We start from the raw sequence: 13,847 nt of genomic DNA, 5'->3' as shown, positions 1-13,847 counted from the left end.
TGCTGGGGCAGAAGCGATATGAAACTCCGACAGCCACTCCCAAAGTGCTCAAAGTCCATGAGGACAATGTTCCCAGCAGGGTGGCAGGGCCACCGTGTCCACGCTCTCACACAGCCCACGGCCTGGGGACGGTGACACGACCTCACCGCTCTCCCGCTGCAATATCGACCCTGCTGGGACACAGCACAGCGTGCCAGGGACATGTAGGACACATAGGGGATGATGGAGGAGAGGCCAGAGCTGCTGCACCGGGTGAGGGGCGGTGGAGACCCCTGCTTGTGTACCACAGTCTTTGCAGCATCCTCGCTGTGGGGTCTGCCCCCTTTCAGGAGGGCTTGGGGGCTTAGACTCCTGCAAAAAGGGGATGGGAAGGGAGAAAATCAGGCAGAGTGAGGCTGTCAGGTGCTGCACAGCACAGGAAATGGGGTCTGCACAGCACCCAAAGGCACAATCGGAACCCACAGCTGCTGGGTGTCAGTGTAGTCCTTGTGCTCATCCCAGCAAAATAAAAACAAAGTGCTCTGGAAAAAAAAAACAGCCAAAGCTCTTTGGTGAAACTGATCCACACTCCCCATCCCCCACGCCTTAATTCCCTGGGGACTGGAGGTGCCCCACACCACCAGTTTGGCATGAATCCCAAAATAACCCAAAGCTTTCAAGAGGACGAGCCCAAAAAGAGCTGCAGAAATGCCCACTGTGGGATTCAGATAACCAGGGAAGTTCTGTGGGGTCCTGGGGTCAGGTGTGTGATCCCAGCTCTTCCTCCTGGGTCTCTTGTCCCCACACACCCCCACGTCCTCCACCCCACTTCAGGTCCCCCTTTGTGCTGGACACTAGGTGGATTGAAAGAAAAGCTGCCTGTTTATTTGTAGGTCCAAGAACACCTTCTCTGCAGCGCTGTCCACTCACAGTTCCCATCAGTGCAGTGCCCTGCTCAGGTGTCCCATCACTCTAAGTCCCACGGGGGCCACCATGTGTCACTGTGGCCCCACAGCCACACTGCTGCACAGTGGGGCCACCCAACTTGGGGCAGAACCCAGAAGTGGAGAGTAGTGCCACATGGAGGGGAATCGGGACATTTGGGGGACACTGGAGACAGAGAGGATACTGGGGACATGGGAACCACAGAGGTACAGGGGGATATGGATGGCATGGAGGGGGATGCAGGGGCATGGAGGGCACAGGGAACATGGGAGGCATGTGACCAATGTGGGGGTCACAGAGCACATGGGAAGACATGGGAGAGCTGGGGAAACGAGGGCTGGGGACACACTGTAGCCACGGGGACCTGGGAGGACCCAGGGACACATGGGTGACCTTGGGACATGCATGGGGACACAGAGCACACAGGGGTCATGAGGTGATGTAGGGGTATGTTGGGGTCACTCAGAGGACCTGGGGGTGCAGAGGGGGAATGGGTGACATGGGAGGCACCTGGGGACGTGGGGACACAACAGGAACACATTGGCTGGGAACACCAAGCAGGATCTGGGAACTGAGAAATAGTGTTAACTGGGAGCTAGGACTGGGTACAGGGAGTTAGGAACTGGGAGCTCACAACTGAGAACTCTGAGGTGGGAGCTAGGAACTGGGATGTGAGAAGTGGGAGCTGGGAGCAAGGGATTTGTTCTTGGTACTGTGAAGTGGGAACTGGAAACAGAGTGGGTAACAGGGAGCAAGGGATTGGGATGAATTGGTAACTGGGAAGTGGTAACTGGGAGCTAGGAACTGGTAACTGGGAAGAACTGAGAATGCAGAATTGGGAGCTCAGAACACTGAGCTGGGAACTAGGGAGTGTGATTACAGAGCTGAGAACTGGGAATTCAGTGCTAGGAGATGCGAACTGAGAGCTGGGAACTGGGAAAAGGGAACTGGGAATGAGGAGCAGAGAGCTTTGAAGGAGGAGATATGGCAACGGGAACCGCGCAGAGCTTTGCTGCCGCTTCAATTGCTCAATGTGCACTGTAGGAGCTGCGTCCGCCATGAGGCCCTCCCTTCACCGTCCTCTGCTCAGAGCCCAACGCACAGCGGGGCTTCATCCCCTTCCCCGTCTTCGTAACCCTGATTGTTTGTGCGTGTTTCGGTACGTGAGTGGCTCTCCCGAACGGACACAGGCAAGGCGCGGGGCTGCTCCCGCGCGGCAGGCCCGGTACAGGCCGCGGAACCCGCGCCCGTCGCCATGGCGACGCACAGCGCGCAGGCGCAGAATCCCCACGCCACGGGAGGGCCGCGCGGCATCATGGGGCAGCAAGTCCGCAGCGCTCCAACATCCTCACCTCGCCCACGCTGTAGGACTACAACTCCCAGAAGCCCTCGCGGCGGAAGCGTACCCCTCCCCTCCCTTTACACCTCTCCCTCCCATTGGCTCCGCCGCGATGTGCGGCCGCAGTACGGCGGCGCCTGATTGGTTGGGAGGGGTGCGGGACGAGGCGGCGGCTATGGCGGACGAGCGGGCGGTGTGAGGGCTCGGCCGCCATTTTGTGTGTGTGGGGGTCCGCTCCAGGCCTCGCCGCCCTCCTCCGCGGGGCCGGAGACTTCGCGGGGACTCTAAGCCGAGCCGGGAGCGCGGGGGGAGCGGCTCCCTCCGGGGCTGAGTCCCGAGGAGAGCGGTGGAGGCCCGCGCGGTGCGGCCGTTCCCCTCAGGAGCGCGGGGCTGCGGGGCGGGCAGGGCCCCAGGAAGGCCGCGGGTTGGGGGTGTGGGGGAGGGGAGGGCCGTGGCTGAGGGAAACGCGGCGGACGGGCACGGTCCTGGGCCCCGCTTGGGAAACGGGAGGGGCTGCAAACATCGTGGTAGGAAAAATGAGAGCTGGGGCTGCGCTGGGAGAGCAGCGGTGTCTGAGTGACCCCGGGGAGCGCAGCGTGGGGGGAAACAGCGCATTTTTCGTAGCGAAAGTGCTGCTTTGGTTTAGAAACACGAACAGTGACACAGCGCTCCTTTAACGCACCGCACCTGAAAAACGATCCCCGAACGTAACCCTCTGAGAACATAACCCTCGGTATCACTCATCCCGGGGTGTGGGGCCCTGAAGTGATGCGGGGCCCCAACACGGACCCACACGTCCCCCCCAGACCCCAACACCACGGCCCTGCCCGGCGCTGGGGCAGCGTGGAGCCCCCCCCAGGCCCACTGTTCACCGCAGAGCCCCGACATGGGGCTGCAGACATCACTGTGCGGTGGCAGTGAGGACTGGGAAATAACAGTGTTTGGAGTCAGTTCAGGTGTGAAACAGCACCGCTTGGGGGTTCTGAGTGCAGGTCCTGCTTTCAGACCTCCCAGGCACAAGTCAGGTTGTCTTGCAGTTACACAGCCGGATTTGTCTGTCTTTAAGAAAATGAAATGTCCTGTTTGAAATGGGTTTTCTGATAAATGCCCATGTTGCTCCATTAGTTCCTCCGCTCTGGAGCCCTGTGTTTCGTACACTGCAGCATTTCCAGGCTTGGGGCTTTATCACTGTGTACCTGAGTGCCTTGTTCAGTTCTGGGCCCCTCAGTACACAAAAGTCACTGAGGCTGTGGTGTGTGTGCAGAGGAGGGCACGGAGCTGCGAGCGGTGTGAGCACAGCGTGGAGCGGCTGAGGGAGCGGGGATGGGGCAGTGTGGAGAAGAGGACCCTCAGGGGAGATCTCACTGCTCTGTACAGCGCCTTGAAAGGAGCTGGGGGGGTAGGAGGGAGGGGCAGGCCTCCAGGTAACAGCGATAGGACGGGAGGGAGGGCCTTGAGTCGCAGCAGGGAGGTGGAGGACGGGTGTTGGGAAACATCTCGGGAAGGGGGGGGGGCAGTGGCACAGCTGCCCGAGGGTGGTGGAGTCACTGTCCCTGGGGGAGGGGGGGGCACTGAGGGACGTGCTCAGGGGGCACGGTGGGGTGGGCTGGGGTTGGACTTCTGTGGTGCTGAGTGTCTCAGAGTGCACGCAGGAGCTGATGGTTTAACGTTAGTGCCTTGCACCTATCTGGGTTGTTAGAGATGTTTCGTTTTGGTGCTTTTTTCCCCCAAAAGGGTGTAAGAGAAGCCACGGAGGGCCTGATCCTGATGGCCGGGATGGCCGGGAGGCTGCTGCGGAACGGCATCGTCAGCGAGCACTGTGCAAGCTCCTCGCGCAGGGTTGGCTGTGCCTGAGATCCTCCTTTAAAAAGGAGTCCTGCTTATATTGCGCTGTGGTTGAGAGACCCAGAGCCGCCGAGTACAGTGCTGTGTCTTAAAGGTAAAGAACAGACGGCCCTGGAGCGAGTTCAGCGCCGGGGGTGGCACCGTGGCCAGTGGGTTTAGAGGGCAGCGACGCCTCGGTCGGGCCCTACAAGGGCAGGGAGCAGCTGCTGGGAGCAGCTCAGTGCTGCCCCATCGGCGGTGCCGCGGGTGGGAGCTGCGTTGCGCTTTGTGCAGACGTTGGCTGTTGCAGTGTTGGCATGCTCTCACGGTGGACGGCTTCCTTTTTTTGCAGCAGCGTTTTCAGGGAACTGTCCTGCTGCTGCTGCGAGGCTTCCTGCCTGAACAGCAGCTGGAAGGAGGGTGGGTGCCCCGGTCCACGCCTCTTCCACCCAGGGTCGGTGTAAGTTCTGCAGCTGCTGCTCAGTGTGACCACGGGAGCTGGGGTCGGACCGCTCCTAAGGTGGGGATTAGGAGCAATTAGTGTGTGTTAAGACTCCTTCATTAAAGCAGAAGGTGGCATAAAGTTGGTAGAATCAAAGCGGAGTTGGTGGGTATGGAGGGAGCAGCGGTGCTGTGAGCAGGGGCAGAGGTTCCTGTGTGTTAAGTGCTGTTTGTTGAAGGGTTTGCAGGTAACTCTGAGGTTGTTACTATGAATGCATGGGGTCAGCGCTCACCGACATCACTTAGTAACACCCGTGCTGCTACATTTCCCTGACAGTTTCCTGGTGTGGGTTTCTCCCCAGGTGCTGAGGGCTGTGGCTCTTCTGAGCTGACGGTGCTGTCACTGCTGTGGGAGTCGGTGTCACCGGGCTCACCGCTGTCCCGGGAGGAGCAGAATCCCCCCCGTGCAGCACCGCGGTGCTCCTGGTGAAGCTGGAGGCCTCAGCGGGCTGCTGGTTCTCTCCCCAGCAATGGCTCCTAATGAGTGAGATCCCAATTAACTCTCCCCGCTGCTAACGAGTGAGATCCCAATTAACTCTCCCCGCTCCAAGGCGGAGAGCAGCAGCAGAGCCCCCGCAGCCACCCCAGCACTGCTGCTGCCCGGTGGTGTCACGGCAGAGGAAAGGGAAAAGGAGATGGTGAGGCTCCCGGGCAGGCACTGCTCCAGTGCTCTGCTCTCCTTCCCACAGATGGTGGCAGCGTTTGCCCCGAGCGGATTTTTTGGCCAGGCCTATGCTAAAACCTGCCCGGAGCCCCACGCCATCTTCCCCTTCCCCGGAGCTTACGTTTGTTACGAAATGAACCTGCCCCCGTAGCGCGGCAGGTACAGCAGGCTGCCTCCTCCCTGCGAGATGCGGCCGGAGCGCCCATCTGCCCTCGGTTACACAACAGCACAGGCTCAGCCCCAGCACTGCTTCAGCCTTCACCGTCCCCATCCCCCCCATCCCACCCAGGTACAGCAGTGGGGACCCGCCCCCCCCGGCCACTGCCCAGCGGTGCTGACACCACAACTTTCTCTCTTCTCTGCTGGAAGAGAACTTTTGAAGCCTCACTCATGGCACTGGAGCATTTCTGGGGAAGCTCTGCTGTGACTTCGCCTCCGAGTTCTGTACGGAACGGGGAGAAAACAGAATGAAGCGAACCTTGAGCGGAGCAGATAGCTCCGGCTCCCAGCGGCCGGCGCTCACACGGAGCTGCGCGCGGTGCTGGAGCTGTCGGTGCGGGCGGAGCAGCGCGGAGCCCATTCCGCACTGAAAACGATTCCGAGCGCATTCATTCCCTCACGGGACAGCGACGCTGCGAACGCCCCCCAGAAATCACACCGAAGCTGTTACAGTTACAAGTAATTAAATTTATTAGACCTCTATAATTTTTTATAGTCAGTTTTGGCCAATTTACACTTTTTCTTTTTTTTTTCTTCTTTTTGGTTTAAACACACACACACACACGAGGAGGAGGAAGAGGGGGAGAGAAAAAAAAAAAAGCATCGTCGTGAGTTCACTGTGACAGCGACCCCTCCCCACCCGCCCCCAAAGGGGGAGGGCTGAGCGCCGCGTCCCGCAGCTCCGCGGGGTCGCTCACTCCGGAGCCGCCTCTGCCGCGCGCAGATCCCTCTCCCGCAGCAGCTGCAGATTCTCCGCCCGCAGCCGATCCACCTCCAGCTCCAGCAACCGCGCCGCCTCCGCCGCCTCGCCGTGCTTCTTGCTCTCCATCCTCAGGCGGTTGTTCTCGTCCTCCATGCGGGAGAGGCACTTCTCCAGCTCCAGGTACTCCTTCACCAGCTCCTGCTTGCTCATGTTCTGGAGGCTCTCCACGTGGTACCGCTCGTACGTCTCCGAGAAGTCCCTCTGCAGGAACTCGCTGCCGTCCCCCCCCATCCCATCGCTGCCGCCGTCCTCCTCGGCCGCCTCCTCCAGGAAGTCCTCCTCGCTCGTATCGTCCGATTTGGCGGCGGAGCGCCGCGGGTACAGCCCGGTTTTCAGGTCGGGCTCCTCCTGGTCGTGGTCCTCCATCAGGAACTGCGTGGTGTTGTAGGGGGCCACGGGCTGCCCCTTGGCGAACATCTCTGCGCGGAGCCGCGAGGCGCGCAGGCTCTGCCGCTCGTCGAACTGCTGCTTCTCCTCCCAGCTCAGCTTCGAGTAGGGCTTCCAGCGCCGCTTGTTCTTCGACGGCCGACGGCGGTGCTTCTTCTTCGCGGGCCACTCCTGGGCGCGCCCCACGGCCGCGCGGTACCGCGGCCTCAGCCCGGGCTGCGCCGCGCCGCCCTCCGACGGCCGCGCCTCGTGGTCCCCCGCGCCCTCCGCCGCCGCCGCCTCCGCCGCCTCCTCGGGCGGAGGCAGCCTCCCGCTCTCCCCGTCCGTCTGCACTTCGCCCCGCTCGGGCTCGGGGTCCGCGGGCGCCGCCTCCGGGGCGCGCTCGGCGTCGGCCATGGTCTACGCGCTCCGCTCCCGCGCGGACGGCCGCTACATCGGTCCCGTCCCCCCGGGCCGCGGGGTCACGGCCGCAGAGGGGTTAACGCCGCCGGGCCCGCCCCCCCCGCGCGCATGGCACGCGCCACCGCCTCCTTCTTCTCCTCCTCCCTCCGCTCCGCGCCCGCCCCGCCCCCCCTTCACCACCACCGCCACCACCACCCGCCGCCGCCGCCGCCTCCCGACTGCCGCTCCCCGCCCGCTCCGCCGCCTTATATAGCCGCGCGCGTCCGGCGCAGGCGCGCTGCGCGCCCCGCCCTACAGCCAATCGGCGTGCTCGATGGGAGGGGCGTACCGCTTAGGCACGCCCCCTCGCCGTCCGGCAAGCCGAGCGCTGATTGGCGAACCGGAACGTCGCTCGAGCTACTTGGCCAGTAGCAGAGAGGGGGTGGGCCGGGGCTGTACCACGCGCGGAGGGGGAGCTCGAGGCGCGCGGCTCCGCGACCTTCAGAGCCGCGATGAGAGCTGCGCTCCGCCCCCCCCGCCCTGCGCTGGAACGGCCCGAAAGAGTCCGCGCCGCGAGGAGGGACGCGGAGCGGTGCTGAGGCCGTCACCGCTCCGGGGCCGTTCCACGGATCCCACACCGGGAGCGGCGGGAGGGGGGAAACAGAGTCGAGGGGCGAAGGGAGAAAGAATGGGGCGATCCGGGCGGAAGGATCGCGGAAGCGGTGCTGTGCGATGCGACGGAGGCCGCGCGGAGGGAGATGTAAACAAACCCGAGCGGAGCGAGTCCCATCTTAAAGGCGCCGCGTCCCTTTTTTGGGGGGAGAGTAGGGGGGGCGGGAGCGGGAGCTCCTGGAGTGTGGGCAACGGGGGCGGAGAACCGCCGGGAGGGGCTGCGTGGGCCGCGACCTCCCCCCCTTCAAGAAGTGGCACCGGGTTCGGGGGGTCCCACCGCAACCGATGGCATCGCGCTACGGTGGTGTCACGTGCAGGGGAACCGAACCGAACCGAACCGATCCGGGGGGGGCGGGGGTGGGCCTGCTCCCGGCCCTGCGCGGTACGCAGCGCCCCGGCCTCGTTTGGCGCTTGCGGGGACTGCACCGCCGGGTGACAAAGGGACGGCGGGGTGTCTCCCCCCACCCCCCCCGCGCAGCACACACGCACAGCCAGAACCGCACTGAAAAGGCAACTTTAATGCGGGGGGGTCGGGGCTGAGCCCCCGCGTGGCAGCGCTGACCCCGCTGCCATCCGCGCCCCCACGGGTCCCCCCGTGCCCCCGGCCCGGCTGCGCTCCTCGGCGGCCCCGAGCGGCCGGGTCCCCGCGGCTGATGGCGGCGCGGCCTTCGCGGTGCGGGAGCAGCAGAACCGGGAACGGCGGCGGCTGCGTGGGGCGCCGGGCGACCGCGATGGGGACGCGTCACCTCTTCCTGCCCCGCCAGCGGCGCAGCAGCCACTGCGTGATGAAGGGCCAGGCCACGAGGAAGAGCAGCGTGTGCGGGGATGCGGGCAGGGCCCACGGGGACGCTGCCTGGAGGGGGCACAGGGCTGTGAGGACGGCGGCTCCGACCGCCCCCAGCGCTGCTGCCCCTTTCTGTGGCCGCGGTCCCGCTGGGGTCTCACACGCGGCCACCGCATCGGCCCCGCCGTTGGCAGGAGCGGTGCAATGGGGACGCACTCCTCACAGCTGCCCCCCACGCCTGCCCCCACGGCCGCCTCCTACTGACGGACCCCTCCCCGCTCTTGTCACCGCCTCCGGCACTGCGCAGGGGTCAGAGGGGCGGCGAGGAGGGGTCGGCGGGGACTGTGCGGTGCTGCCTCCCCCCCAACTCACCTGCACAGCGAGCAGCTCTCCAGGATCGGCCCCAGAGGTTTCCTGCAAGACAGGACGGGCTTTGGGACGCAGCTAGGGCCGGGCACCCCATCCAGCCACCGCATCACATCCCGCGATGCAACCGGGACCCGGGGCAGTAGGAATCATGGGGGCTGCACTGCCCGCTCAGCACTGGGGCAGAGTGAGGATGGCCCTGACAGGACACGGCACAACCTGTGCTCCGTCCCCAGCGTGCACCCATCTGTCCCACCCCGAGCTGCCCACCCCTGGCAGCGCTGACACGCACCTGCGCGGAGGTGAGCAGCTCCAGCTCGCTCAGCCGCTCCAGCACACGCTGCATGTCGTCCTGCAGGGCCCGCACGGTGCCGGCCACGCGGGCGTCCAGCTCTGGCAGCAGCTGCTGCTCCACGGCGGTGGGCTCAGTGGGGCTCCCCGCACCGTGCTCTGCCCCACCGAGCTGCAGATCTGTGGGGAGCAAAGGGAAGCGACGCTGAGACACGAGGCAGAGGGGTCTGTGTGACACATGGACGGTGCGGTGCTGGGAGCAGCCGGGCTCCCCACCCCAGTGCTGTGGGATGGACGATCTCCACTCCTCGGCCCCAAACTTGCCCTGCCATGTCCCAATAGGCCTGGCTGGTGCTGGCCGCAGCACGGGCTGCTCCTCGGGCCCCTCTGCCCAGCTTTATCAGCCTCGTTACAACTTAACTCTCAAGGTCAAGCAGCCCCAGACGTTTGCTAAACCGTCAGTGTGGAGCTGTGCTGCCCTGCAGAGCTCAGCGCTGCCGGCGAGAGCGGCACAGCCACGCGGGCCAGTCCTCACCCCATCTCTGCTGGGGACCACCAGGATGGCGGTGGCAGCTGTACCAGCACCTCCAGGGACACCAGGAGGGCCCCACGGAGAGCTCTAAGCCCCACCTGGCACACCCGTATCCGAGGGCACCGAGCAGATGCCGCTGGCGGGACTGCATGGTGCTGGAGCCCAACGATGCCGAGCATTCAGCACAGCCCTCAGACGCACCCGGGAACAACAAAGGGGATCTGCCCTGGAGGGGAAGCACTGAGCGGTCTGGGAACCACGGCACCAAGACGGCGGATGCGGGGACTCGCGGCTACCGACCGTCGGCAGTCACAGTGCTCAGCCCCACACGTCCCAGGCAGAGGAGGAGCAGCGGGAGCCGAGCACCGCACCCACCTCCGTCAGAGCTCAGGGCTGCGAGGTCGGCACCGCCGCTCCCCTCCCGTCGTCTGCCGTCACCCCGCTCTGCCCGCCCAGCCTCACACCGGGCCGGGGCGCTCCTGGGGGACAGCCCCCGCTCGGCCAGCAGCAGCCCAGCCTGCGCAACGGTAAAGAGCGACCCTGAGACCCCCGGGCACCACTGCCACCCTACGAGGCCCGGGCCGAGCTGCGCGTCCTCCCGCCCACACCGCTGCAGCCCCCGCGGGGTGGGAGGTCTCAACGCACTGCCGGCAAAGCGGTGAGGAGCTGACGGCAGAGTGCAGCAGTGCCTGCACGGAGTAGGGCTGCCGGGACCCGGCACGTCCCAGCCCGCGTCCACGCCGTCCTGCGCCGGGGACGTTACCTGCTCAGGCTCCATCTGCTCCGTGGTATCGCGGAACACTTCCCCCTCGGCGTCGCTGGTGCCCTGGCTGCCCTGGTGTGTGTTGGCAGCAGGAGCCAGCCCCGCTCCTGCAAGGGAAGCACAGGCAGCGCCGGCGTGATGGGACGCTGTGCTCGTGGGGGGAAAGCTCAGCACGGCCGGCGGTCTGCGGGCAGCAGGAAGCAGAGGTCTGTGTGCACAAAGCGAGGCCTCAATTGCTCAGCAGAAGCTCAGAGGAAGGAGAAGTGCCACATCCTGCTGCTCAGGGCCACAAAGCATCGCTCGCACCATGGGAAGGACACGGGCACAGGGGGCACAGGGACAGGTTCATCGTGGCTGTGGATCCCGGGGCGGCACTCCTCCCCTGCACGCCGCACCGCCAGGCCTCGCTCACAGGCTGACACCTGCACAGCTCTGCGTCCAGCAGGAACCCCCCAGCACAGCACCTGGGGAACCGTGGAGCAACACCGCCCGCCCCGCAGTGTCAGCAGCGCTGGGGCTGAGCACCCTCTGCTGCACCCTCTGCTCACACCGCCGCTGCGGAGCGCAGAATCTGCGCTCTGTGACCGTTTGCGCTCCAGGTGGGAGCACTGCGCTCTGTGCCTCGGCTGCAGCACCGCAGAACCGGAGCTCTGCACGCAGCCACGAGCGGCACAGTGACACCAGGGATACGCTGGGGGTCAGCAGCCGCCCCACGAGAAGCCTTGGCCCTGCGTGACACGCCGGCGGGGTTGGAGCAGACGTGCCTGAAGGCCCGGCCCCATCGCCACTGCCTCCTCCGTGGGGTCTCTGCCGGGTGTTGGCCACACCAGGGAGACCAACCTGGTGCCTGCTGCCCGTCCTGCTGCTCCCCGGGCACTGCGTCCTCCGGGGCCGGGCTGCTCGCTCGCTCCTCCTGGCCGCGCTCGGCCGCCTGCTCCTGCTCATCTGCAGGGACAGAAAGGGAGCAGAGTTAAAGTGCTGTGGATCTCCCAGCAGTGCTGCCCGCCCTCTGAGTGCACCAGGATGGATATGGGGATGAACCCCTGCGCCCCATAACCCCCCCCAGGGTGTCGGAGCCCACGGGGTTAAGCGCAGCCATGCAGCATTTCCAGCAGCCAGGACTTTGCTCCCCGCTCCTGGACAGGCAGTTATGTGGCAATGCTGCCCTGCACCTCGCTGGGGCTGCCCGGGCACCACCACAGCCTCCAACATCACCTCACTCTCCTGGGTTATCATTAACAAAAGCTGCAATGACGAAAAAACAAAAACAAAAACAAAAGGCCCAAGGTGAGTCTAAGAACCTTTAGCACAAATAGCAGCTTAAGGAGTTCATTGTTTTAAACCACATTTCAGGCACCCGGTGTTTATCTGCCTCGCACGCAGCCTGAGGTTTAGATTTTCAATGAGATTGTCATTTCTAAGTGACATTAGTGCAGGACACCCACAGGTGGGTAGGGACGGGGAATTCAGACCCAGCTTCCACGTCCCAGAGGAAAAGAGTCCATTTGGCTGTTACTCATCTGTGAGGGAGCAGCTGTGAGGCCAAGCCATGCGGGAACACCCTACCGACATGTTTTGGGCATCTTTGTGGATGCAGGGGGGGACAGTGGAGACAGAGTCCATTTGTCATAGCTCTTTTGACACTAGCATAGCACTGCCAGTTTATACCTGCTGCCAAAGCCTACCTGCTGCCCAGCTAACCGAGGCCGCAGCCACGCAGAAGGGTTTTTATCAGCACCTCCCTACCCCGATAATTCCCCTCTCAGTCCCCATTTCTCCACACTGAGACGTGTTTACATCAGGTGATGTGGACGGCACACAGCCGCCCTGCCTGGCACTGCGCCCGTGCTGGGGCTGCCCAGGAGGAGCACGGCCATGTAGGGCTGCGCACGGGCTCGGGGCGCTCGGAAGCCAAAGTTCAGCTCCTCTCCTCCACGTTTAGAGGGAAAGCTCAGCCTGAAGACGCCCCAGGGCCGCAGGACGGCAGCGGAGCCCGGCGGCAGTGGGTGTGGCACAGAGGGCGGCCCCCACTCACCCCCGGTCCCTCGGAAGAAGGTCTCTGGGGGCCGGGGCATGTCGCGGATCACCTCGTAGAGCGGCTCGAAGTAGCGGAACATCTCCTGCGTCGTCTCGTCCGGGGACACCGTGTCGATGATCTGGGGACGACAGACAGAGCTGCGGCGCGGGGCGGCACCGAAGCAGAGCCCGGACCCGAGCCCTCGGCCCCGTTACCTTCTGGGCCACCTTCTTCATCTCGGCCACGTACGCGGCCATGGCCTCCTCCTTGCTCATCCTGCCCAGGCTGTGCCACGCGTCCCTGCGGGACGGACGGTGCTGAGCGGGGGCTGAGCCGACCCCGCAGCCCCAAACCGGAGAGGATGGGGGTGGGGAGGGGGGGGCTCCTCACCACTTGTACCGCCCGATGGGGTCCCAGAAGCCGGGCCGGGGTCCCTGGCAGCGGCCCGCCGTCGCCTGCTTGTAGTAGCTGTAGAAGCGCAGCATCTCCTCGTAGGAAGGCCGGTACGAACCTAGCGCACCGCAACGCCATCAGCACAGCGCGGGGCGGCCCCGGCCCCGCTCCCGGCCCCGCTCCCGGCCCGCACTCACCGCTCCGGGGCAGCCCCTGGATGACCCGCACGGCCGCCTGGAACTGAGCCCCGCAGCCCGGCTCCGCCATGGCCCCGCTCCGCCGGCCCCGCTGCTCGGCAATCCGTGAGCGGGGCACGGCGCGCGGCCAATCAGCGCGAGGCTTCCATCGGCAACGCTGCGCTGCGTCCAATCAGCGCGAGGTTTGAGAAACAGGCCGCGCTGTCCCGCCTCCTCCGAGCCAATAGCGGCGCAGCGCGGGAGCCCCCTGCTGGAGGCGGGGCGCGCTGCAGCCAATGGGAGAGCGGGAAACGCGTGCTGTGGCGCCCCCTGCCGGCTGCGGGGAGGAACAGCGCGGGGGGGGCGGGAGGGGACACTGCGGGGGAACGGAGTGCGGGGACGGGAGTGGGGATGAGGTGTGGGGACAGTGTGAGGGGATAGGACATGGGGACACAGTGCAGGGACGGGACATGGAGACAGGGAGTGAGGACAGTGTGAGGGGACAGGGCGTGGGGACAGAGCATTTGGGGGCGAGGAGGGGGGACAACGTAAAGGGGCAGCACGGGGATGGGGTCAGTATAGGGACAAGGCATTGGGGCAGGGGATGGGGACGGCATCGAGGGACAGTGCGTGGGGCCCACGTCTCGGGGTGGGGGGCACGGGGACAACGCACTGGGACACTGAGCCGGGATCCCGGGGGCACTGGGGCTCTGCGCGGGGCAGAACTCTGCGGGGCAGCGGAGAGCTGCAGTGCGGGGGGGGGGGGGGGGGGGGACAGGGACCGTGGACAGCGCGGCATCCCCTCTCCCCTCCCCCCCCTGCGCAGCACTGCCATCGCATTCCTTCCCCGC

General features: G+C 65.2%; 2 protein-coding genes across 4 annotated transcripts; both read right to left on the bottom strand.

Moving 5' to 3' along the window:
* Positions 1-5,938: 5,938 nt before the first annotated feature.
* HEXIM1 (HEXIM P-TEFb complex subunit 1) lies at positions 5,939-7,176 on the bottom strand. The gene has a single exon (XM_065747612.1). It carries the CDS (start codon positions 7,015-7,017, stop codon positions 6,166-6,168), a length of 852 nt encoding a protein of 283 aa, XP_065603684.1. The 5' UTR covers positions 7,018-7,176; the 3' UTR covers positions 5,939-6,165.
* Positions 7,177-8,178: 1,002 nt separating this feature from the next.
* Positions 8,179-13,119, bottom strand: ACBD4 (acyl-CoA binding domain containing 4). Of its 3 annotated transcripts, XM_065747653.1 has the most exons (10): positions 13,018-13,119; positions 12,818-12,938; positions 12,643-12,727; positions 12,446-12,566; positions 11,251-11,355; positions 10,411-10,517; positions 10,023-10,164; positions 9,117-9,295; positions 8,831-8,872; positions 8,179-8,527 (listed from the first exon to the last, which is right to left on the bottom strand). In XM_065747653.1, exons 1-10 carry the CDS (start codon positions 13,085-13,087, stop codon positions 8,417-8,419), a joined length of 1,083 nt encoding a protein of 360 aa, XP_065603725.1. In that variant the 5' UTR covers positions 13,088-13,119; the 3' UTR covers positions 8,179-8,416. The 3 variants fall into 3 exon arrangements, with proteins under 3 accessions (XP_065603725.1, XP_065603726.1, XP_065603727.1); XM_065747654.1 differs by lacking the exon at positions 13,018-13,119 and having other exon boundaries at positions 12,643-12,744; positions 12,818-12,891; XM_065747655.1 differs by lacking the exons at positions 10,023-10,164; positions 10,411-10,517.
* Positions 13,120-13,847: the final 728 nt, after the last annotated feature.

Source organism: Cyrtonyx montezumae, unplaced genomic scaffold (genome assembly GCF_038088225.1).
Source record: "Cyrtonyx montezumae isolate F1298 unplaced genomic scaffold, pur_monq_1.0 scaffold_48, whole genome shotgun sequence".
Lineage (NCBI taxonomy): Eukaryota > Metazoa > Chordata > Aves > Galliformes > Odontophoridae > Cyrtonyx > Cyrtonyx montezumae.
This window is presented reverse-complemented; position numbering and strand designations above follow the sequence as displayed.